The 25,484-nt window shown below is 61.2% G+C and overlaps 1 protein-coding gene across 1 annotated transcript in view; it reads right to left on the bottom strand.

Moving 5' to 3' along the window:
• Positions 1–658: 658 nt before the first annotated feature.
• Positions 659–25,484, bottom strand: part of SH3TC1 (SH3 domain and tetratricopeptide repeats 1) — a 39,754-nt gene continuing 14,928 nt past the window's right edge. Inside the window, 14 exon segments of the mRNA XM_070372768.1 lie at positions 659–995; positions 4,018–4,214; positions 5,142–5,292; positions 6,175–6,448; positions 7,740–7,920; positions 10,736–11,603; positions 11,606–12,402; positions 14,233–14,277; positions 16,939–17,072; positions 19,826–20,021; positions 20,952–21,028; positions 22,523–22,715; positions 23,285–23,431; positions 24,109–24,214. Coding sequence (XP_070228869.1) covers positions 774–995; positions 4,018–4,214; positions 5,142–5,292; positions 6,175–6,448; positions 7,740–7,920; positions 10,736–11,603; positions 11,606–12,402; positions 14,233–14,277; positions 16,939–17,072; positions 19,826–20,021; positions 20,952–21,028; positions 22,523–22,715; positions 23,285–23,431; positions 24,109–24,214 — 3,588 coding nt within the window. The 3' untranslated portion in view covers positions 659–773.

Raw genomic sequence — 25,484 nt, 5'->3', positions numbered from 1 at the left:
CCAGATAAACCTTCAACTACACTCAGCACCCAGTGGCTGTCACTTGGGCTGGAGGCCCTGCCACCGTGTGTCCCGACGGCTGACCAGAAGCTGCAGGTGGGACTGGCCAGGCTGGGCCAGAGGACACCCAGGTGGGGGAATATTTGGAATCCCTTCTCCTGTCTCCGTGACAGACGAGGGGCAGAGATGTTTGGGGTAGGTCCCTGCCCTCAGGTCCTAACGGGGCACCTGATGTGAGGCAGGCTGGCAGGCTGGCGCAGGGCTGAGTGCACTGGCCTCTGGCTCTCTGCCCCTTCCTACCTGCTGTGTGACTGCGGGCAACGCACCTAACCTCTCTGTGCCTCCGTTTCTTCAGCCGTTCATCAGGAGACAAACAGTCCTGACCTCGAAGTGTGCTTCGAGCATTCCAAGCAGAGAGGCCCCAGCGCTGGACACTCGGTGAGGGTATAGGGGAGGGAGAAGGTGCCCAGGGAACCCCACGACCCGCAGCTGACCGGCTGGGGGGACCTGGCCTGGGACGACTGGACCCCCAGTCCTACCCGCCCACACCCGAGGATGGGGTGCAGCAGCGGAACGGCCCCCCGGGGACGGGGCCTGATCCCCGCACACTCCCCAGGAGGCAGTCCCGGGACGGGGGAGCCTGGGGACTCCAGAGGGCTCTCTACAAAAACACATTTATTGCTGCTTTCCCCTTGACTGCATGCGTCCCTTTCCCAGGAAGCCAGCCCCTGAGACCCTGGGCCAGCCGGGGGCCGTGCCTGCAAGCACTGGGCTCAGGACGGGGGCCCGGGGGCCAGGCGGCCCCGGCGGACGCTGAGCTCCGTGGCGAAGGTCCGCGCCTTCTGGTAGAAGAACAGGGACGTCTCGCGGTCGAGCAGGGAGTGGTGGTAGATGGAGGCCAGGCGCGCGCACAGCTTCATCTGGGCCCGCTTGCTGCCCAGGCCCATGGCCGCCGCCAGCGCCAGCTGGTAGTACCCGGCCGCGTCCAGCGGGTCCTGGAGGCAGATGGCGAGTCAACCGAGGGGACAGCACCGCACCAGGGAAGGGGACCTCGGGGGAGCTTCTCCCTGGGCTAGGCCCCCAGGCCAGGGCAGCTCCAGGGCTGGCCTGCAACAGCGCTCCAGGCGGGCAGGACACTTGCTCGCCCCAGACGGGCCAGCTTTGGCGCCTCTGGACGGGCCCTGCGTGTTTCTCCCAGGGAGGAGCCCCCTGTTCCGCCCAGGGCTGCCTGAAACCAACTGGCCATCTACGGGGGCCTGGACTGCTGTCCCGGTGGCCCTGGGAGCCCTGGTCCCTGCTCCCCGCCTTGACCCTGGAGCCGGGCCTCGGACCTTGTAGGACCTGGTCCCCTCCTCCTGGAAGCCTCTTTCCTGCTCACCCCCGGGGCCTGTGGAGACAATCCGTGGCTTCCCCTTGGGCTGAGCTGAGGTCTGGGAGGCTGGGGTCTGAGAGGTCCCTGCAGGGCCATGTGGCCCACGGTGGCCTGGCTTGACCCCTGCAGCCCAGATCCACGCTAATGCCAACATGCCCGGCCTTTTGCACCAGGCCCGGTGCAAAGCGGCTCACAGGCGTCACCTCTCAGAATATCCCGCCACCCTGAGGGGGCGTGACCCACCCCCCCCGCCCCGCAGGACATGGGCTCCCAGTTCAGACGCATCTTTGCCCTGGACGCACCGTGCCCAGGCTGGGGTGTCCCACGTCCCCTCACCCCTGCCAACTCTGCCTCCCACCCCAGTCTCCACGTCTCCCCTGGAGGTCCCCCGAGGGCCGGCACTAAGCCCAAGCCTGCCCGTCCCCTCCTGCTCACAGGGGCTCCCCAGGACAGAGGACAAAGTCGCCAGCCTTGGTTCGTCACTGCCCCTCGCACAGAGCAAGGACCCAGAGGACAACGGAAGCAGGCGTGTGGAGCAGTCACTGTCCCCTGGCCAGGCGGGGGGACCCTGTGTGTGTGTGTGTGTGTGTGCGTGCGCACGCTCGGGGGAGAGGGCAGGGAGCCAAACACAGCTGACTCTGGGCAACAGCACCCACCAGGTGCGACTGGCCTGAAGCACAGGGAAGCTTGGCAGCTTGTGGGAGCCTGGGAAGCACCTCACTCAGCCTGGGGTGGGAGCGGAGGGCTTCCTGGAGGAGGCGGCATCCCAACTAAATGGAAGGAGCTGGCCAGAGTGGGTGGTGGAGGGGGCGGCGTGTGTATTCCTGTGCATGTGTGCACATGTGTGTAGAAGCTAGTGGGTGGCAGGTCCAGGATTCACACCCACGTCTTTCCTCGTCCAAGTCTTGCTCCTTCTGCTATGACACAACACGCACGGGCTAGAGAGTCGGTCGGTGAAGATGCCCCAGCAGCCCCCACCTCCAGGGCAGAGCCCCCAGGCCCCCCTTTCTGCACAGGGCCGCAGGGTCCCCATCACTGAAGCCCCGCCCACTGCCCCTCATTCTGCCCTAATCAGCTGCCCATGCCTAGCCTAGTCCCCTCCCTGCCCTGTGGGGGCACCAGCTCCTGCTTCAGCAAAGCAGTTGAAGAGTGAACCACACAAATCCTGAGCAGCTCGGGGCCTGGGTCTCGGGGGGAGGGCTCAGCTGCAGGGGTCACCACTGCCCACGGAATCCCCCAGCACTGGACATAGCAGTGGCTGTAGGGATGACTTATGGCCAGCAGGTGGCGCCAGTGCAGTCAGGCCCGCCTAGTCAGGGGGCTGGGGGTTACCCGTGGGCAGTAGGGGGTCTTCCAGGGCCGCTCCAGCTCCTAGCTGCCGCTAGTTGGGGAGGGGGACGGGGAGAACTCAGCCCCGGGCTGGGGCACCCTCACTTCTCAACCCACACAGATCAGGGATGCCGTGCAGAGGCAGGGCTAGACCCAGAGTAGGGGTGATGTCTGCCTGTATGGGGAGGGGGAAGGGGCAATAAGGAGACATCCCCGGGCCCTTGTCTCATCCACCGCAGGATTCACAGACGAATGGAAAAGTGGCCCCAGCTCCCACCACTGCAGCTCCGACAGGGCAGGGGCTCAGCCAGGGTGCTGGGTGTTCCTGCTGTAAATCCTGGGGCAAGTCACGCCCCACCCCAGCCCCGGTTTCCCTCTCTGTGCAGTGAGATGATAAAGAGGACACGCCCTCTCCCCCAATCCAGGTGATATGAGGATTCCAGGAAGGAGGAAAGGAAGCCTCCTTTCCTTTCCACAGACTGGCAGCCTTCCTGGAGGAGGTGTCAGGGTGTGGGCTGTGCCTTGCACCCTGAAAATGAAAGTGTTAGTTGCAACCCCGTGGGCTGCGAGCCCGCCAGGCAGCTCTGTCCGTGAGGATCCTCCAGGCAAGAATACCGGAGTGGGTTGCCATGCCCTCCTCCAGGAGATCTTCCCGACCCAGGGATCGAACCCGAATCTCCTATTGTCTCCTGCACTGGCAGGTGGTTCTTTCCCTCTAGCGCCACCCGGGAAGCCCACCTTGCAACATGGTCTCTGGGAATAATGGTGCCATTTCCCCCTGTGGCTCAGCTGGTGAAGAAGCCGCCTGCCACGCGGAGACCCGGGTTTGATCCCTGGATTGGGAAGATCCCCTGGTGAAGGGAAAGGCACCCACTCCAGTATTCTGGCCTGGAGTAGTTCAGGGGATCCCAAAGAACTGGAAAGGACTGTTATTTCATGTTCTCACTTTCACTTTCCCCCACCCTAGGAAGGTCTTTATCCACCTCCTACATTTTTTGTGGCTCACTCCTGGTGGACAGGCAAGACCCAGCCTTGCAGTCACCCCATCCAGAAGCCGCCTGCCACCCAACTACACTCATTTTGCCCTTTACCCAGTGGCAGCTTCCCCCACCGACCCTGAGCTCTTGAGGGCAAGGCCTGACCCGCCTGGAAGCAAGGACGGTGTCCACTGGCCTCGCCAGCAGCTCACAGCGGGGCCCAGAGCTCTGGGGAGACCCCCAGGACTCGAGGAAAAGGACCGCGATGCCTCCCTCGCACCAAGAGCCGGGCGACGGCCCCCACGCCCCGCACCCAGCCCTGCCCGCACCCCTCTCAACCTTGAGGTCGTAGAAGATGATGTTGCCAAGCGTCAGGTACACCTTCACGTAGTACAGGGTCTCCTCGTCGAACTCCAGCGGCGAGGTGCAGAGCGACAGCGCCTTGAGGTAGAAGTGCTCAGCCAGCTCGCCGTGGCCCAGCCGCTGGTGCAGGGCGGCCAGCCGGTGGCAGGCCACCCGCTGGCTCAGCTGGTCCCCTGGGGATGCCGAGGGGGCGGATGCCGTCTCACAGCCCCGGCCAGTCCCCTCCCACCCCCAGACCGACGTCCCATTCGTGCTAAGTTGCTTCAGTTGGGTCCGACTCTGCGGCCCCAGGGACTGCAGCCCACCAGGCTCCTCTGTCCACAGGATCCTCCAGGCAAGGAGACTGGAGTGGGCTGCCATGCTCTCCTTTTCCCGTCTTTAAGGGGCACCTCTTGATGCCCGCTCTCCTGGCACCTCGGGGATGTGGCAAAGTCGTGGAGCAGGACACCCCCCAGCCCAGGCCTGCACAGAGTCCCCTGGACAGGGAGCTTTGCTTACTGTTCTGACCGGGAGAACGCAGAAGCCCTGCAGTTTGTGCCCGGCAGACACGACCTTGGGCCTCCCTGCTGTATCCTCAGCCGCCCTCCACCCCATCCTTGGTGGGAAGTCACCAGATGACGCTGCCTGCAAAATCCTCCCCCTTCCAGGGTGAGCTCTGCAGGTGAAGGCCCCCCAGGGGCCCACCTACTGTGTGCTCGGCCCTGTCGGGCTCCTTGCCTCGGGGAAGACAGATGGCCTAGAAGAGCCGGGCATGGAGGGACAGGCCCCCGGAGAGGAGGACGGGTTTTGGCCGGCAGAGAGCAGTGGGGCCCGGGGCCAGCGAGGAGGGGAGGCCTGGAGGGCACAGTGGGCAGAAAGGCACCGGGCGGCCCTGCCTGGCGGGTCCCTGAATGTCCGTGGTGCAGGGCGCCCCGGCCAGCCCCATGGCCAGCAAGGTAGGGGCAGGGCGGGGGCACAGAGCTGACGATGCTCAGGCGGGGCGGGACAGGTTCTCAGCAGCCTGGCCCGGGGCGGGGGAGAGGAGCCTGCGGGCCCGGGGAACTCAGGCCCTGCCCAGACCTCAGGGGTGGGGGGCCCTCGGGGCGGGGTGTGGGGCTCACCCAGGGTGAGGCTGAGTGCCAGGGCCGTGTGGGCGAACTCCAGGCCCTCCTGGGGCGTCTCTGTCTCAGCCAGCAGCGCAGACAGCTTGTTGCACAGCCGCAGCTCGGCCTCCCGGCTCCCCGTGGACACCGCCAGGGGCAGTGCCCGGTCCTGAGGGGACAGAGGCAGGTCAGGCCTCCTCCTCCCACAACAGGCAGCCAGGCCCGTGCCGTCCTGAGGGCCCCCAGTTCTGCCCCCATGAACCCCCTGGAGCCTCGCGTGCTAGGTTGCTTCAGGCATGTCTGACTCTTTTGTGACTCCCTGGACTGTAGCCCGCCAGGCTCCTCTGTCCATGGGATTCTCCAGGCGAGAATACTGGAGTGGGTTGCCGTGCCCTCCTCCAGGGGATCATCCTGGCCCAGGGAGTGAACCTGCGTCTCCTACGTCTCCTGCACTGGCACTGGGAGGCGGGTGCGGTACCACTAACGCCACCCGGGAAACCCTCGCCTCCACCCCACACCATCAGCCCGCAGCAGTGTGCCAGACCCGGGGCCCTGGGGCGTGAGCAAGGGGTGTGAGCCTTGCCCGTCAGGCTACACTGCACGCCCTTAGACCAGCCTTGCTCCTCCTGGGTGCAGGGGGCCTGGCCAGAGGGTCCAACATGCCCTGGGCACCAAAGAGGCTGCTTTGATCTGTACCCTGGGGCCCAGCCTCATGCGAGCTGGCCAGACAGAGGCGGAGACGCCTCCCTCCCCAGGAGGCACGTGCAGACGTGAGCCCGGGTCCGGCGGCCCTGCATCTGCTGCGCTGTGTGCCCTTGGACCTGCCCCTGCGCCTCTCTGAGCTGCTTTCCTGCTCTGTAGAATGCGGGCAGGCCCTGCCTCACAGGGTTGTGTGGCTCTGTCCCGCCCAGGCTGGGGCTGGGGGTTGGGACGGTCCCTGACCAAACCACCCGGAAGCTAAGCCTGTGTACGAGGTGGGGAGGTCCTGCCCCCCAGGAGGGTCGCCCCTGAAGCCCACTCGCCTGGACCCACGGGGCGCGGCGGCGCTCACCCGGTAGAATGACACCGCTTTCTCGCGATCCCACGTCCCGTTGAAGAAGATGTCTCCGGCCTCCTCGAAGAGCTGCAGCCCCAGGCCGGGGTCCCCCGTGTACAGGGCGGCGTTCTGCGCCGCCTGGATGTACAGGTCCACCAGCTCGCTCTGCCGTAGCACGTAGTAGATCTTCCCCGCCTGCAGCCAGGCGTGCGCCTCCTTGTCCTTCTTCAGCAGGTCGATGAAAACCCCCAGGCTGCGCTTGGTGTACTCCAGGGCGGACCTGTAGGCTCTGGGGTTAGATAGAGGTGGGTGCTCAGAGCCGGCCTCCCGGGCCGGCCGCCCCCCTGCGTGGAGGGGACCGGGCTCTTCCCGGGGGCCCGTCTGGCCACCCTGGACCTGGGGCATCAGGGGGCCAGAGCCTGCATGTCCAGGCTGACTGGAGACCAGGGCAACACACGGCCCTCGTCCAGCAAAGGTGAGGAGGTCTTCGGGAGGGAAGCAGGTGGCCGTGCGGCCTTAAGGAGTGAGCGATTCGTCTCTGCCCCACCTCCACACACCCAGGCCCACGTCACCTCCAGACACAGCAGGGATCATGGCCCCTGGGCAGAAATGTAGAGCCCATCCAGGCCAGGGGTTCTGACACGGATGGAGCATCAGAACCACCCAGGGGGCTGGTCAGACACAGATGGCAGGGCCTAGCTCTCGGAGCTGCTGGCTCAGGAGGTCCAGGCTGAGGCCTGCCACGCGTGTGTGCTCAGTCGTGTCCCGCTTTTTGTAAACCTGCGGACTGTAGCCCGCCAGGCTCCTCTGTCCACGGAATTCTCCAGGCAAGAATATTGGAGTGGGTTGCCATGCCCTTCTCCAGGGGATCTTCCTGACCCAGGGATCGAACCTGCGTCTCTTGCATCTCCTGCATTGGCAAGCGGGTTCTTTACCGCTGAGCCCCCTGGGAAGCCTAGCAACGCACATCTCCAACCAGCACCCAGGTGAGGGGGACCTGCTGACCCCGGGACCCCACTTGGAGGAGCCTTGGTCAAGGTTGTGGGCCCACTGGTCCTGCTGTGAAACTGAAGCCCCAGGGTAAGAGGCGTCCCTCCTGAGTCCCAGGGAATCCAGCCCCTTCTCTGCTCTCAAGGAGCCCCCACGCTGGATGGGGTGTTATGGGACTCCACCAGCCTGTGAGCTGTGTGGTCCAGCCATCTGTTCCCCACCCCCGGTCAGGACGCTCTGGGTGGGCTTCACAGGTGACCCCAAAACCCTGCTCCGGGGAAGCAAGCGGGGCAGTCACTGTCTCCTGTGGACTAGGACCCTCCAGGCACACACGGTCCCTGTCCTCACACGTGAGGGGACAAACGAGACCAGACTACGTGGCCTAACGCTGGGCCAGCGGGAGAACACTCAGGGCAGGCTGGGGCCAGCTTCCAGAAGCTTCCATGGCAGGGAGGATGACTCAGAAACACATGCTTCACCCCCGCCCTTGGGGACAAGACAGAGCTTGCTGGCTCGGCGCCCGCCGCCACAAGAACAGAGGGCTGTCCTGGGACGGCGTCCACACCCTCCCGCCCGGGGCCGGCCCTCACCGCTCGGTGCCCAGGGACAGGTAGAGCTGGCTAATGGTCTCCAGGAGCTGCCCCTCCAGCACCTTGTCGTTCACTCTGCGGGCCAGCGAGAGCTGGAACTCGTGGTAGACGACGCAGCGGGCCTCGTTGGGCACGACCGCGCTGTAGAAGTGGCAGAGCCGCTGGACGGCGAGCAGCTGGCCTGGCGGGAGACGGAGGGAGAGGCCCTGTCAGGCTCTGCAGCGGCCTTCGAGGGGCTGCGGCCCCTGCAGCGTGCCCGCCTCTGTGAGCTGGGGTCGCTCCATGTGGGGACAGGCTGGGTGTCCGGCTCGAGGTCACACAGCCGGCCAGCAGCCGTGACGGGGCCAGGCAGGGCACGTCACAGGTGCTCGAGGGACAGTGCTGGTCACTGGAGAACTCCCAGGCTGGGTGGTCCCGACTGGGCTCCCCTGATGGACCGGGACATGTTTCTGCTTCACAAAGCTCCTCCCAGACAGACAGGGGCTGCATGCGAGCATGCTCAGCTGCTCAGTCGTGTCCGACTCTTTGCAGCCTCGACAAGGCAGACAAGTAAGCTGAGTCCAAAGCTGGAGCAAAAGACATGCAGTGGAGATGGGATTCAAATCCGGCTCCTGCATTCCACAGTCGATGCTCCTTCGTGAAGCCGGGCTCCAAGCCCACAGCCTTACTCGCCTGTTCTAAAGCCAGAGGAATGGAAACAACTGGGAACTTACACTACTGAAAATGACCCGGCGGTGAACAAGCCAAGAGAAGACCTGATGACACCACAAACCAACCAGACCTAACAGAGCGCAGAGCACACCCCCAACGACAGCAGAACACAACATCCTCCACGTGCCCATGGGACATTCTCCAGGACAGACTAGAGGCTGCCTCTCAGAACCATCTTCAGTAAGCATAAAAGGGTCAAAAGCATACGAGGCATATCTTCCAGGAGCAATGAATGAAGTAAGAAATCAGTAACACAAAGGAGTTTGGAATATTCACGTATCTGTAGAAATGAATAGCACATTCCTAAATCACTGGGCTTCCCTTGTTGCTCAGTCGGTAAAGAATCTGCCTGCAACGCAGAGACCCGGGTTTGATTCCTGGGTCGGAAGATCCCCTGGAGAAGGAAATGGCAACCCACTCCAGTATTCTTGCCTGGAGAATCCCATGGACAGAGGAGCCTGGCAGGCTACAGTCCGTGGGGTTGGTCGCAAGAGTCAGACACGACTTAGCATCACCACCAAATCACCAGTGGGTCAAAGAGGGAAACTGGGGACTTCCTTGGTGGCCCAGTGGTTAAGCTTCTGCACTCCCAATGCAGGGGACCTGGGTTCAATCCTTGGTCAGGGATCTAAAGCCTGCACGCTCCAACTAAGATTTTGTATGCTGCAACCAAGACCGGCTCAATCAAATAGCTAAGTATTTTAGAAGATAAACAACCAAAAACGAATAAAAATTTCAAATAAAAAACCTAAAGTTCACCCTTAAGAAACTAGAAAAAGTTAACTCGATCCAAGGCAAGCAAACGAAAGGAAAAATCAAAGTTCAAGAGGAGACGATAAAACAGTAAAGTAGAGAATGGAAACACAGACAACAGTGAAACCAATGACAGTTCTTTGAAAAGGTTAACAAAAGTGACAAACTTTTAGCCAGACTGACCAAGCAAAGGAAGGAGGGAGCCGGAGAGGACTAGAATCGGGAGGGGTACATGGGACATCACCACGGATCTCGCGGAAAAAAGGGGAAGCTGTGAGCGACCGTACACCAACAAATGAGCCGACCTCGATGAAAGGACAAACTGAGAAAGACACAAACCAGTGAAACGCACTGAAAACGGAACCAGCGCAAGGACTGGGTGACCCGGGGTCAGCACTGCCCTCAGTCCCCTCCCTGCTCCATATGGCGGAGGGGCAGACCCCCTGACCCCCGGAGGACCTCCTGGGTCCCCCAGCTTTGCACTCCCAAGTCTGAATCCCCTAGTGCCTGGGCTGGGGGCGTGGGGGTCACAGAAGTTTTCTGAGAGGCCAGCGGGGGGCCACGTGCCCTTGGTGACCATGGCCCGCACCCGCCCAAGGCTGCAGGGCAGGTCGGGGGACCCAGCTCCTGGCCCCTCCTGGAGGTCCAGGGGATCCCCCTTCCAGCCTCACTGAGCAGAAACCACATCCCTCAGTAGCACCCCAGTGCTCTCAGGAAAATGCCAAACCACAGCCTGAGGTCTGGGGCCCCTGCCTAGCTTCCCACCTGAGGCTCTCACCTTCATCACCTGAGCCACTCCGAACTTGGCACCACCCCGCAGGGCCCAGTCGCTCACCCCAGGGCCTTTGCACAGGCTGCTGCGCCTCCTGCCAGGCCCCCTCCCGTACTTGGCTAAATTCTTCTCTTCCCTTGGGTCCCAGACTAAACAGCCGGCCCCCTACCAGCTAGGGCCTGGAGCCGCCCCACCATCAAGCTGAGTGCCTGCTTCTGGGGCTCTCGTGACCTGAGCATCTGTGTCCTGTGGCTTGGCCGCCAGCCCCCAGTGAGGACCACCTGGGCCTGTTTGCTGGTGGAGCCCCGCCCATCGCCTGCCACTCGCAGCAGCTTCCCCGCACGCTCTGGGCCTGGGGAGGTGCCTGGTGTGCCCGGCTGTTGGGAGATGCTAAGGATACAGCGCCAGCAGAGCACCCGGTATGCGAAGCCCACATGGCCGCTTTGGCTTGGCTGCCCCCCTGCCTGGCCTGGGCTGTGTCCAGGGTCACCCACTGCCTGTCTGCCCGAGACTGCCAGGATTCCCGGCCTCGGGACTTTCAGTGCAGAAAGCAGGATGGTCCCAGGCAACCTGGCATGAGCTGGTTGCCATGGTGACATCTGACCCAGCATGGGGCACCTCAAGGCACCCGCTGGTTCCCAACACTTGGCATTCTCGGTGGAGAAGCGACTGCTTGCCTCCGATTTGCACCCCCCAGGACGCTCTGAACAGAAGTGCAAAGAGCCCTTGCTCCCCAGGCAGCCCCCTGCCCAACACTCACTCTCCCAATGGTCCATCTCCACAGCAACCAGGAAGGCCCACTCGTAGTAGCACTTGGCCTGCCGGGCGAGCGCCCTGCGGGTGCACAGGTCCCCCAGCCGCAGCAGCACCCGGGTGAAGTCCGGGCTGCCCTCCCTGCTGGGCAGCCGCGAGAAGAGCTTCACGGCCTCCAGGAGGTAGTGCTGGGCCAGCCCGCCGGCGCCGGCCTGCAGACACAGGGCCCCGAAGTTGGCCAGGACCACCGCCTCGTTCTGCGGGCGGCTCAGGCGCCGGGCCACCCTCAGGGCACAGTAGTAGCTCTCGGCCGCTCGCCGGGTCCTGCCAGTTCTTTTCAGTGCAATGGCCATCATGTTGGTGATCAGACCCTCTTGGTCTGGGGTGGCCACCGCGGCCTCCAGGAGGGACTCCAGGATGCCCAGGGCTGCCGGGCTCTGCCTGTGAAGGACATGCAGCCAGGCCAGGGCCACCAGGCGGTCCACGACAGTGCAGCCGCCCAGCCGGGCGTCTGTCTCCACGGCCTGAGCCATGAAGGCGATGGCCCTGCCCTGCCACCCGTGCTGGCTGTACAGCTGGGCCAGGCTGGCGTAGACAGTGCCATGTAGGGCCTGCCCGGACCCAGAGGCCAGGGTGGCCAGTGCCCGCCGGAGGTAGTGAGCAAGCTGGGCGGGCAGGAGGGGGAGCCGCGGGCTGTTCTGCAGGACCAGGGCCGCGCTCCGGAGCGCGCTGCCCGGCGAGCCCTGTGCCCGCAGCGAGGCCACCCTGATGCAGCTCAGCGCCAGGTGCGGCAGGCACCTTTGGCTGTAGATGCTTGCCAGCAGCAGGTAGCAGTCCATGGGCCAGGAGGTGCCCGGGGTCCCCGCTGCCTCGGGAGCAGCAGCAGCAGCCTCTCCAGGAAGGGCATGGCCTCCTCCGGCTGCTTGAGGCGGGCGTGGTGCTTGGCCAGCAAGAAGCAGGCCCGGGCCTCGGCCTGCGGGCTGCGGCTGCTGATGGCCCTCCGCAGGGCCAGGGTCAGGAGGCTGGAATCAGCCTCGGAGCTGCCGACGTGGCCGGGCGTCCCCAGGAGCAGGGCCAAGGCCTTGGGCACCACCTGGGCGCACTTCTCCTTGTTCTTCTGCCGCAGGTAGACTGAGGCCAGGCTGGTGTACACAGCCGCCACCAGGACCAGGTCCCCGAAGCGGCCCCCGAGCACCCCCAGGGCTTCCTCGAAGTACACGCGGGCCTGGGACAGCTTCAGCTGCCGCACGCACAGCCGTCCCAGCAGGAAGCAGAGCCTGGCCAGGGCCATGGGCAGCCCAGCTTTTTTGGCCACCCCACGGGCCTCAGCCAGCCGCCTGACCAGCTCCTCCTCGTCGGTGAAGCCGCCGAACACGCCGCTCAGCGTGGGCGGGGAGAGGTCGTACAGGCCCTGGAAACCAGCCTGGAATCCCGGTGAGTCCAGGAACAGCAGCTGCGAGCCCAGGGCCTCTGGGTCGGCCCCGTCATCTCCTGTGCCCAGGCAGAAGGAGGGCTCCTCGGTGTCTGGCAGGCTTGCACCACTGGACGCCCTGTGGATACCGGGGGACCCTGGTTCCTCGGGGCAGCCCCGGCAGGACTTGCATTGTTCTAGAACATTCTTCACAGTCTGCAGGATCTCCTGTGGCTCTGGGTTCAGGCAAGGTGGGGACATTTCTGCAAATGACCAAAATGCCCGGGTGGGTGAGAGTGGGGTCTGAGTCCGGGCAGGCGGGGGCGTCTCTCTCCTGGCTGCAGCGTCCCCGTTGCCTCCCCCATGAGGCTTCCCTGGGCATCTGAGGTTGACGTGGGCTGCTGGGCACACTGCAGGGCTCTAGGGGTGACTTTCCGGGAGGACATGGAGGAGGTTAGCCAAGCTTCTACCAACTAACATGCCTCACCGTAGTCCTCTCCTCTCGGCCACGTGCCGGAACCCAAGACATCAAGCTGTAGCCAACCAGAGCTACTGACCAGCGTGAGCTCCAAAGTGCCCTCAGAACTGACAGTGGAGTCAGCGTCCACCTGCGCGGCCCTAGCACGGGGCCCCTCTGATGGGAACCCCGGGGTCCTGCTCGTCTGGGCTGGTTTGGGAATCAGGTTACTAAAAGGTTAAAACAAGGGCTGAAGAGTCTGGGGACAGGAGCTGCCCACGCCTGCCCTGCCCGCCGAGGGCCTGTTGGCCTTGGATGGACTCAGCACCTGGAGGCATGTCCAGCCTTGAGGAGCAAACAAGCTACGTTTCCTGTTGGGAAAACATGGGCTTTGAAGGGGAATTTAGAAGGAAAGAAGCAGGAGGTAAAGACTCTTCTGTTTCAAGTTCAGCTGTAAAGTGTGTTCAAAGCTATTAGTTGGTAAAGGCTAGGAATTAGAAAAAACAAACAAACAAATACGGTTGAGCAGCAAATGTACAACTCGACCGTGTACTTGATTGGCTAAGAAACGCCCGCGTCTGTTGGAGGGGTGTGGTCTGCCCGTGGGGGTCTTCCTGCATTATCCCTGTTACCCTGCCCCTGACAGCTGAAGTCCTCCCCAAGGCAGCCTGCAGAAATCTGGGGAGCGGGGAGGGCCCCGGGATAGCCCTGGGACCCAGGGGCTGCTTCCAGCCCCCCTCCAAGGGCCCCTTCCGTGTTTGTGCGTGGATGGATCCCATTCCCAGGAAATCTCAAAGGGTCCTCGGCTTGTGCGTCCCCAGGCTGTCCCTGAAGCAGACCGTCTGCTGTGGCGGAGCTGCAGGCGTGGGAAAGAGCACGTCCTCCAGGGACTTTTCCAACTTAAGGCTCCACGGTAGCGCCCTCTCCACCCCCTGCACTCCTCCAAGCAGCTCACGGGGAAAGTCAGCTGCTCTGGGTTAAATGAAAGAAACCCAGGGACTTCCTGGTGGTCCAGTGGCTAAGTCTCGGCATTCCAAACACAGGGGGCCTGGGTTTGCTCCCTGGTCAGGGAACGAGCTCCCACAAGCCCCAACTAAGAGTTTGCAAGCTGCACCTAAAACCTGGTGCAGCCAGAAAAAGAGAGAAAGAAAGAAACCCAGAGTCAGGCCTAAGCTCACCCCTTATGGCTCAGAATCCGCCTGCAGTGCGGGAGGCCTGGGTTCGATCCCTGGGTTCAGAAGATCCCCTGGAGAAGGGAAAGGTTCCCCACTCCAGTAATCTGGCCTGGAGAATCCCATGGACTATACAGTCCATGGGATCGCAAAGAGCCGGACGTGACTGAATGACTTTTTCACTTTCGGGCAATGGCGGGGATGTGCTTCTTTGCTGGGGACAGTGCAGGAGGCCAGGCTATGGGCCGGGCAGTGGAGAGGTCACCCTACCTACACTGGGGGCAGTGCAGGGCGGTGGGCACAGTGCGGGGGGGAGCCTCACCTCCGCTTCACCCAACCTCCCCCCAAGGCCAGACTGCATGTCACCAGCCCTTCCCCATAGAGGAGTGAGGTCCGTGGCCCGCGCCACCCCGAGGCCCAGCCCCATGCCCCAAGGGCTCCCAGGCCATGTGGGAAGGACGTACCTTGTTCCTCCTGCTGCTGCTGCGTCTCAGCTTCTTCTGACGTGTCTGAAAAGTCAGAGAGAAGGCCGGCATGACCCTGGGACCAGCGCCCTCTGGGTTGGGGCCAAGTCGGGGGGCAGCTGTAGGACGGTAACACCCCTGACACCAGCGCTGAGCGGGGACACAGTCCGGCCCGGGGCGGGGGGTGTCAGCCAAGAAGCCGTGTCTTCCAGGATGCACCCCCTGCCCCTGCAGGCTCCACCCCTGCTAAGAGGCGGCCTCCTCCTGCTGCCCACTCTCTGGGAGTAGGGGGTGCGCCCCACCGCTGCCGCAGGCTCGCCCAGGGCTGGGCGGCAGAGCTGGGCTTGCACCCCCTCACCCTGCCACCGGTGCTCCCCTGCGCCCCAGTTCCCACCTCCTGGAAACGGGCTGAGTCTGACTGCCCATGGAGACCAAGTGAGAGAAAGCGCTGCGTAAAGACAGGGGAGTGTGAAGTGCTGCCAACTGTGCAGCGTCCGGTGGAGAGGACCCCACCACAGCAAACGAGGCTCCCCACTCAGCTCCCTAAGCAGGGAAGAAACCGTGGGCCAGGCTGGCTGAGGGCTGATCCGCCGAGGCCTCAGTTCTCATTTGACTTGTATGCGGAGTGCGTCACGCGAAACGCTGGTCTGGGGGACTCACAAGCTGGAATCAAGATGGCGGAAATATCAGCAACCTCAGTATGCAGATAGTACCACTCTAATGGCAGAAAGTGAAGAGGAACTAAAGAGCCTCTTGATGAGGGTGAAAGAGGAGATTGAAAAAGCTGGCTTAGAACTCAACATTCAAAAAACGAAGATCATAGCCTCCAGTCCAAATACTTCGTGGCAAATAGAATAGGAAAAAGTGGAAACAGTGACAGACTTTATTTTCTTGGGCTCCAAAATCACTGCAGATGGTGACTGCAGCCATGAAATTAAAAGATGCTCGCTCCTTGAAAGAAAAGCAATGGCAACCTAGACAGCATATTAAAAAGCAGAGACATTAGTTTGCCGACAAAGATCGATCTAGGCAAAGCGATGGTTTTCCCAGTGGTCATGTACGGATGTGAGAGCTGGACCGTAAAGAAGGCTGAGCGCCAAAGAATTAATGCTTTTGAATTGTGGTGCTGGCGAAAACTCTTGAGAGTCCTTTGGACAGCAAGGAGATCAAACTAGTCAATCCTAAAGGAAATCAACCCTGACTATTCATTGGAAGGACTGATGATGAAGCTGAAACTCCAATACTTTGGCCACTTAATGTGAAGAGCCGACTCATTGGAAAAGACACTGATGCTGGAAAGATTGAGGGCAGGAGGAGAAGGGGACGACAGAAGATGAGATGGTTGGATGGCATCACCGACTCAATGGACGTGGGTTTGTGCAAACTCAGGGTGATAGTGAAGGACAGGGAAGCCTGGCGTGCTGCAGTCCGTGGGGTCACAGAGTCAGACACGACTTGGCGACTGGACAACAACAGCAAAGGAAGAGAAACCCATTAGTTTAAACCTAACGTTGGTGAGAAAATGCTTATAACATGTATCAGCAGGCAAGCAGGAAAGACACGCGTGAACACATGCTTATGTGTGTGTACATACATGTGAATATGTGCACAGTGTGGTGTGTAGGTACATGTGTGAGTGCACGTGTATTCACATGAGCGTGTACATGTGGACACATACATGTGTGTAGGTGTGTGTGTGGGGGTGTGTCTGTGTGTACTTATGTGAGTATGCATGCGTATGTGTACGCATATCTGTGGGGATGTGTCCACACGTGTGCATTTATTTCCCTCCTGCAGGAGGAACAGATGAGCTGAAACGCTGCATCCCCAGGGCCCGGGGAGTGGCGGGTAGGCCTGTCCCGCACCGTCCCCTCTGCCCGTGACCTCCAGCTGTGGCTGCCGACACACCCCCTCTCTCTACTGTTCGTACCACAGTCCCAGGCCCTCCTGCTCCCGCAGCCCCAGCGGAGCAGACGGTCTTAGGCTGGTGCCTAGAGTCAGTGGAGAAGCAGCTCAACTGAGACCCGTCCCCGGGGCAGCTGGGAGGCTCAGGCCCCACTTTCCTGAATCTCCCAGCCCCTTATCCTGCTCCTTCTCTCTGTCTCTCCTGTTACCCCGCCACCTGCCCTGAAGGCAGTGCCAGCATCTGTCTGGCCACCTGTAAGTGTCCAGGGGCTGGCATTCAATACTGTGAATGATGGAGGAGGCGGAAGTTTCCTTAAAGGCAGCAGGGTGGGGTTGTCGCCGAAAACAGTGGATGAAGCCGGAGTCGTGCCGCCCTCTGCAGAGTGGACAGTCCAGCCTCGCCGCAGAGCAGTGCAGGCGGAACAGGGCTGAGGGGTGTCAGCCGGGGGCAAGCTCTGCACCCTTCATGGCCTTTCGGGGAATCTGACCTAAGAAAACTGTTCTCACAGGCTGTAGGGCGCTTCCCTGTGGCTCAGACGGTAAAGAATCTGCCTGCAGTGCGAGAGACCCAAGTTCCATCCCCGGGTCAGGAAGATCCCCTGGAGGGGGAATGGCCACCCACTCCAGTGTTCTCGCCTGGAGAATCCCATGGACAGAGGGGCTGGCGGGCTGCAGTCCGTGGGGTCACAGAGTCAGACACGACTGAGTGACCAAACACACAAGGAGCAGCCCCTGCAAGTCCTGAGAGGTCCCCAGGGCCATCCTGAGGGCGGGAGGGGCTCCCTGTGTCCCCCCACATACCCAGTCTGTACATGGTGCAGACATTCGTGCTGGACATCCTTCTCAGCAGCTGCCTGGCCTCCTCCTCAGAAAAGCGTCCTTCACGGCTAAAGAAAGACCTTTCCTCTTCACTGAGAAAAATCACGTTTTCCAAGCTGGAAAAAATCAAGTGCGTGTTAGATCGCACATTTCTAAGTACACATTTCACATGGAGACCCCTTTCCCTCCCTCACTTGGCAGACAATCCCTGCCCAGTGATGAAGACATGAAGATACAAACAAGATAGATCCCGCCCTCGAGGATGCCTCATCGGGCCAGAGGCAGACACCCAGGAGCAGGCAGGGCTGTGACAGATGCAGCAGATCACAGTTTCTGGAAGGGATGCTCCTGAGCAGCCTTCAAAACCCAACCGTAAATGCCCCTTCCCTTGTGAGGCAGGCCATGGCAGCTGCGGGCAGACTCAACCCCTCCACTCTGCAATCTCTCACAACTCCTTACACAGCCCGGTACAGAGCACACGTGTACTCAGAGAAGTCAGGCAGAGGAAAAAAGGAAGGAACAAGGGAGGGAGGGAGCGGGGGAGGCAACTTCTGCTTATAGAACTAAATTAACAGCAAAATATGAAGCTTCCAAATGTACTTCGAAACTTAAGAGGGAGCTATTACGAGAAGTTAAAGAAACCCTTAGGGTAGATTACGACACGTTGGACATAATAAGCCTGTATTCCTCAAAAAAAGTCAGTGTCCTAAAGGACAAAGAGACCGAGGAACTGTCTCAGATCAAGGAGATGAGACTCGAGAGACAGACAAGTGATAATACGGGGTCTGGAATTCTCTTTGGCTAAAGAGGGGATCACCGGAAAATCAGTAGGCTCTAAGATCTGCAGAAACAGTTCTATCAGTGTCCTGATGTGGACAATTGTGCTGCGGTCATGCGAGCGATGTCCTGGTTTCAGGAAACACATTGCATTATTTAGGGGTAAAGGAACATCGTGTTTGCAACTGATTCCCAGAGAATTTAGGAGAAAAAAAATGAAGTAAAAAACAAACAGGAGAAAGTAGGCGCCATAACATGTTATCATTTGGGCAAACCGGGTGAGGGATGCAGAGGAATTTACACTCTTTTCGCAACTTTTCCTTAAGCCTGAAATTACGACGAAATAAAAGAAATAAAGAATAGCCACCAGAATGTTCATTAAACAAAAGGTGGAAGGCCCAGATCTGGCACAGGAAAGGCGTTTAGAAAGTACTTGCTGAGAAAATGAGAGGTTGTCGGGGCTTCTCTGGCTGTAAATGGGACCACTGGCACGGGGCCCCGTCAACCTTCTGGGTTAAGGGAGGGCAACAGGCCGGCTCAGACCCACAGCAGGTGCAGCGCAGACCCTTGGAAGCTCAGGACACGTTCAAGTCACACGGGGCCCAGCCGTCTGTTGAGACGTTGCGGTCTCCCCAGAGACGGTGGCAACCATCTGGACCGAGGGCACCCAAGCAGTGTTTCACAGAACACCGGCTGATGCGGTTGGTCTGGAGGTCAGAGAAGTGTGAAAAACACACGTCAACAGGAGAAGGAAGAGTTTCACGCTCTGGGTGCCTTGCTCGTGCTGGGAGTTCCACCAACCAGGGCATGTGGAAAGCCCGTCGGTGCTGGTGAAGTTTGAGATGAAGCCTTGGGGCAGCACGCTTTGGGGAATGAAGGTCTGGTTTCTACTGTCAGCATCGGAGCCCAGCCCAGCTTCAACCTGCTTCTGATGAGCGGGCGGAAGAGGCTCTGGAGCAGACAGACCCTTGAGTTAGGGAACAGAGCAACTGGTAGGACATGTGACGGCAGAGTGGCAACCGAGACTTGGTCTTGAGGCACAGGTTTGTCTGAGGTGCCAGACAAGAATGAAATAGGATATCAGGGCTGATGGGGCGCTAGGGACAAACATCTCATGATGGACCCAGGGCAGCTGCTGGCCCAATAACAAGTCTTTTCTACACACTGACTCCTGGGTACTGACGTCTTAACAAAAGGCCAAGAACATACCTATGCCGCTGACCACTCTCTAAAGGTCGCCTCCCTCCGCCCCTGTGCTGCCCAGGGCCAGGTGGTGGGGACCTGGAGGTGACTGGACAGGCCTGGCTCAGAATTCCCCAGATGGGGTGGGGAGGCTTGCATGAGGAAGGAAGCACAGCCAGGAAGGGTGCCGCCCCCTCCCACCCCCCAGGGATGGCAGACAGGACTAGGGGCCAGCGGGCAGTCAGAGCAGTGGCCTCTGAAATGCGGGTCAGCAAGGCCTGGGGCTCAGGGGGCCTTGAAGGTCAGATCCAGAGCTTCAAAGGGCTTTATGAAGGGGAGTGGAGGGTGTACTCGGTTGAATAGTGTCCCCTCCACTCCCAAATCCATGTCTACCTGGACCCTCAGAAGGTAACCTTATTTGGAAATAAGACCTTTTTAGACAGGATTTAGTCAAGGATGCTGGTGTGAAGAGATGATCCTGGGTTATCCTTGTGAGAAACAGGAGACAGGACTCAAGCATGAAAAGACAGAGGCGGGGTGAGGGGGGTGATGCGGCCACAGGCCCAGGGCCGCCCGGAGCCGCAGGAGCTGGGGGAGGTGGGGAGGGTCCCCCCGGGCCCCGAGGGGCAGGAACGCTGCCAGCACTGTGATTTTCACGTCTGGCCTTCAGTCCTTGTTTCAAGCCCTCGACTTTGTGCCACTGGCCCGGCAGCCCCGGGACACCCGTGCCCGTGGACACCTGTGTGTTAGGGGCAGCCCAGCCGCCCTTGGGGGAAGGGCAGGAGAGGGTCCAGACAGGAAGCAGAAGTCAGGCCCCGGGGACAGCGGGGTGGCCCTCGGCCGGGCCCAGCCCCGGGGACAGAGATGAGGGTGATGAGGAGGAGGAAGGGGCAGGCCCTCAGCCACTCACTCAGACGCCTGGCCCTGCACATTGATGAGGCTCGTCTGCACAAACCCGACCTGGCCGGAGGCCGTGTGCCGGCCCAGGCACCAGGGCAGGCCGGGCACCTGAGCGCCCAGGATCTCGATGCAGTCACCGCTTTGGAAGGTCATCTCTTCGGGCCCTGAGCCCTGGCAGTCCGCTACGGCCAAGGCCGGGCCCATGGCTGCAGGAAGGAGGCCACACATGGTCAGTGCGGGGAGGCAGGACCAGGAGGGGCCTGGGTGGGCCAACAGGTGGCCCTCAAGCACACTGTTGGTGTCCCTGGCCAGGGAGCTTTCGGCTCTGCTGAGGACTGACCGAGCGCCCGGCCAGGGTCGTGAGACTGCAGGGCTGAGTGTCCACGCGGTCCTGGGAGGTGGTGCCTTATCCCTACCCTGAGCACGAGAAACCGAGGCCTGGAGACGTTGATCAACTTGGCCCAGGGCCCACTCGGGGCAAACCCAGCGGAAAATGTTCACTTAACAGGCCCACAGGCCATGCAGACACCAGTCAGTCTGGGTCAGATCAAACGCACTGGGCCTGATGGTGGCTCAGATGGTAAAGAATCCGCCTGCAATACAGGAGACCCGGGTTCGATCCCTGTGTTGAGAAGACCCCCCTGGAGGTGGGCACGGCTACCCACTCTAGTATTCTTGCCTGGAGAATCCCATGGACAGAGGAGACTGGTGGACTACAGTTCATGGGATCACAAAGAGTCAGACACAATTGAATGACTAACACACAAAGGGGCCAGGCTGTTTTTTCGGAAGAAGACCCCCGCCCTCCCCACCCCCATGGTCTGAGGGTCCTCCGAGGGGTCTGACGCGGCACTGGCAAGAAAGCAGAGGCCTCGGAGGTGCTGGTGGAACGGGGCGTTACTCGGTAGAGGCAGAGCAACCGGGGACCCTGGCCTGGCCTCCCTGGGCGCTGTGTGAGTCTGGGCCAGCCAGTGGACCTCTCTGAGCCTCCTTATTGTCTCAGGAACTGGAGAGGATCCAAGCTACCTTTCCTGGCTTGGGGAGGACTCAGGGGAGCCAGAAGCTTCTGGAATGCAAGCGCCTGCCCGCCTCAGCCCCCTCTTCCCCAGGGGAGGAGGACCAGCAGAAGCACTTACCCATCAGCTGGACGTCCGGCGCCACGGGTCCACCCAGGGGGTCGTTGACAGAGTCCTTGGGCACCCTGAGAGCCCACCTGGAGTGGGATGAGAAGGGGTTTCAGATCCGGGGCAGGTTAGAACCGTGTGCAGACCGCACAGGTCACAGCCACAGGGGCCTGAGAAAAGTCCACCGCTTACTCCTACTGCACGGACACCGCCCCCGGCACACACACACACACACACACCACCTCACACACACACACACTCACAACACATACACACACACACGCACCACCCATACACACACACACCACCTTACACACCCACACACACACCACACACACACACAGACACACACACACCACCTCACACACACATGCACACACTCACCAAACACACACCCACACACACACACACACACACCACAAGTGCATACACACACACCAAAACACACACACACACCACACACACACACCTACCCACCCCCCCACACACACACCTCACACACCCACACACACACACATACCTGCACACTGACACACCACACACTTACACACTCACCAAACACACATACACCCACCCACACACAGACACACATACACACACACATAGCCACCACACACATACACTCACCAAACACACACACACGCACATTCATACCCACACACACATACACAGACACCACACACACACACACACACATGCACCCACCCACACACAGACACACACACACAGACACACACACACACACACAGTGTGTGGCCTACAGGCCCAGGTGCCTCCTGCCCTCCCACAGGCTGGCATCCTCACAGACCTCCCTCCAACATCTATGGACTGTCTCACTGAAAACAAGGAGATCTAGTTTCTCTCTTCACTTTGGCTGCCAGGAAGCTCAAGGCAAGTCTACGCCCACTTCAGCACATGAACAGGAGCCTGCACACTACCTGTCCCTGCCTTCCCCAGGCTTTCGCTGCTTTGGTTCTTATCTGCATAGATCCCTGATGCTGCTGCTAAGTCGTTTCAGTCGTGTCCGACTCTGTGCGACCCCAGAGATGGCAGCCCACCAGGCTCCCCAGTCCCTGGGATTCTCCAGGCAAGAACACTGGAGTGGGTTGCCATTTCCTTCTCCAATGCGTGAAAGTGGAAAGTGAAAGTGAAGTCGCTCAGTTGTGTCCGACTCTTAGCGACCCCATGGACTGCAGCCTACTAGGCTCCTCCGTCCATGGGATTTTCCAGGGAAGAGTACTGGAGTGGGGTGCCATCGCCTCATGGGCACAGGCTGTGTGGCTCCCTCAAAAGCTTTCCGGAATGAGCCAGAACATGAAGCCAGAACCCCAGGCTGCACACCCCCGGCCGTCTCATTCCAGAGCAGTCCTGCTGGGGAGGTGTCCCTGTCCTGTTGTGCCGGTGACTGCCCGAGGCCACACGCTGAAAACAGCGGAAGGCGTGGAGGCCGTGCCTGCCTGGGGCTCACACTGGTCCCCACCCACCCGCCTTGGCCCACGATCGGCCCCGGCCTGGGGCAGTTTCCACGAAGCCTGCCGGCAGCGGGACCCGCAGGAGGCAGAGAAACAAAGGTCGATACCTACTGATGGAACGGAATCAAGGGCTCCGGAGCGGACGCCGCTGCCCCCTCCGCCTCCGAGGATGTGCGGGGACTTGGGGCTGGAGAGTCCACTGCTGTGGCCGCGTCTGCCTGAGGACCCCTCGGAGGCCGCCTGAAGGGCTGGGGGCCGTTCCTCACTCTCACGTGGTGGTCAGGACACAGGACGAAGAAAGGCCCTTCAAAGCGGCAGAGGGCGGTCATGCAGGCAGCTGGACACCAGGGGCAGCACCTGCTGGGCCCCCCCCAGCCCCAGTTTCTGCACCACACAATGACTCTAGAGGCCCAGGACCAGGGCTGGGAGGCTGGACCCAGGCTGGCATCCTGCATCTGCCTGGACTTGGCCAGGAGGAGCCCGGCTCAGCCTCAGCTTCTCTGGGAGTCGACTGGGCTGTGAGGGGGCCAGGTGCATGATCCCGAGGACCCCTCCAGCTTGGATCCCACCATCACTCCCCAGCAAGTCAGGCTGCAGCTGGCCTCCTCCTGTCCTCTCTGTGGCCGGGAAGCACTGTCTGCTAACACCCTGCTCGCGGCAGCCTTGGATCTCGACTGTGAGACCCCCGGAGTACTCAGAGCAACAGCCAGCCCAGGAACTTGGGGTCGCTGGCAAAAGCCCCTTTCCTGTTATTTCTTTGGGGGCTTTCCCTGCCCAACGTCCCCTCAGTGTCCGCTCCTCCAGGGCCCTCCTGCTGCCAGGGCCCCGGGCCCTCCCGGACCAGTGGGGAGCCGCCGATGTCACGTAGCTCACCTTCCTGGACGAGGAGGCTCTCGTACGCCAGCCTCAAGGCGTCCGCGTCCACCTGGACCCGGACGGCTGTCTCCTGGTCCTCGTCGGGCTCGAGCAGCCAGAAGGCCTGGTCCATGAGCAGGTTCTCCAGGCAGTGATGAGTGAAGCCTAGGGGAGCAGACAGCCCTGGTCACCGGCGGGCTCTGGGTGTATGCAGAGACGCCCTCACGGTCCAGCGCTGGCCGAGCCCTGCACCAACCAGGGCCTGGGGACCAGCCCACTCTGCCCTTGGGGACTCACGGTACTGTCCACTACCCGAGTCGGGCCACGGGGCTGACCCTCCAGGCTGTGAGAGGACCAGCCGTGACTGTGGAGGACTTCTCTGGACTCGTTACGTCCTCTAGGACCGTCAGTCTCCTCCTCTGTGACTTGGAACAGAGTGTTCAAGGAGACCAGGACATGGCGGGTGGGCACAGCCCTGCTCTGGGGGCACAAGGCACCGTCACTCTGAGTCTCACTTCTCAGCCCTCAGGGGGGATGGAGCAGCAAGCTTCCCAAGGAGAGGCGCCTAGCCAGTCGAAGCCTTGCTTTGAACAGGAGAAGTTTTGGAAAGAAGGCACACGGGCTGAGGCTGGCGCGGCTTTCCTCTCTGTGCTCAACTAGGGAGAGCTCAGCTGCCCTGGAAGCCACGCTCAGCCCTGCCCATCGCGTCAATCCTCACCAAGGACAGGTGACCGTGGAGAGCTGTCATGAATGCACCTAGTCTTAAGGCCCAATTGGGAACATAAAGGGCTTATTGCGTGCCGGGGTCCCCAGAACCCTTTCTGGGAGGGTCACTGCTTTACCGAGAGCGTGGTAGGTGGAAAACTTCCAGATTTCTTCAAACGTCTTAAACGTCACCACCAGCCGATCCTGGTCACTGTGGATGGACAGCAGCCTGGCCGACAGCTCCTTCCAAGGAAGACACAGACGTGAGACCAGTCCCGGAGGCTTTGGGGGGTCTGCCCATCAGCAGGAACGTTTCACGGGAGTGACCTTGGCAGGGATGGGGGGGTCTGCCCATCAGCAGACATGTTTCATGGGAGTGGCCTTGGCAGGGATCGGGGTGGGGGGCGGGGGGCGGGGAAGCACAGCTGGCTCCTTCAAAGCCAAGCTGCTCCTCTCCTGCTCTCAGACCAGCTGTGGCTCCCCAGGGCCATGCCGAGCCTTCCCAGAGCTGGCAGCCTCCATGCCCCCTCCGTGACTCAAGGGCCTGCCTCACGCCCTGCACACCAATGACACCAGGGTCTCCTCCGCTCAGCTCTGCATAGCCCCAGCCTCGCCTCCCGTCCCCTCCCACAGCAGCAACTCCGACTCCAATCCTAAACCCAGTGTCCCCTCTCCTGACAACTGTCCCATGAACCCTCCTGGTGGTGCTGGGACCTTCAAAGTAGCACCAGCCGAGAATCAGGGAGCATGGGTTCGATTTCTGGTTGGGGAACCAAGATCCCACATGCCGCAGGGTAACGAAGCCTGCCAGCCGTGGGTACAAAAACACAGCTAGAGAAGCCTGCGTACCCCAGTGAAGACCCCGAACAGACGCAGAAAGGCAAACAGCACCCGCTGACGCTGCCCAGGGGAGAGGGGGCGCTATTCTCGTCTCCACTGGGATTCAGAAATGAGGCCCCACCCTTAACCAGCCACCGAGCCCTGGCATCCCAGGGGTATCACCCCCACCCCCCGCTGTCGAGCACCGTGCTGGGGGCACCCTGCTTGCCGTCCGCTGACCCTCACGGCAGCTCCGTGGGGTCACAATTCTAAGCATCCCAGTAAGTGGCTGAGGAGGCTGCATTCACAGAGGCCAGGGGGCATCAGCCAAGGCCGGGCCGGGCTGAGTGCACGGTCAGACTCGGAAAACTGAGTCCCAGAGAAGCTGAGGCTGAGCCAGGCTCCTTCTGAGCAAGTCCAGGCAGATGCAGGACTCCAGCCCGGGTCCAGCCTTCCAGCCCGGGTCTCTGTGTGGGTGCAGAAACTGGGGCTGGGGGGACCCCAGCAGGTGCTGCCCCTGTGTCCAGCCGCCTGCATGACCACCCTCTCCCGCTTTGAAGGGCCTTTCTTCGTCCTGTGTCCCGACCACCACGTGAGAGTGAGGAACGGGCCTCTCAGCCCGAAGTCTCCGGACCTCCTAGGCCCACCGCCTTCTTCTCCAAGCTGTCCTCCTCCACCCCGTTCGCAAGTGTGG

Source organism: Bos mutus, chromosome 6, assembly GCF_027580195.1.
Source record: "Bos mutus isolate GX-2022 chromosome 6, NWIPB_WYAK_1.1, whole genome shotgun sequence".
NCBI lineage: Eukaryota > Metazoa > Chordata > Mammalia > Artiodactyla > Bovidae > Bos > Bos mutus.
The sequence above is the reverse complement of the archived record's forward strand: the minus strand, read 5'-3'. Positions and strand labels throughout refer to the sequence as shown.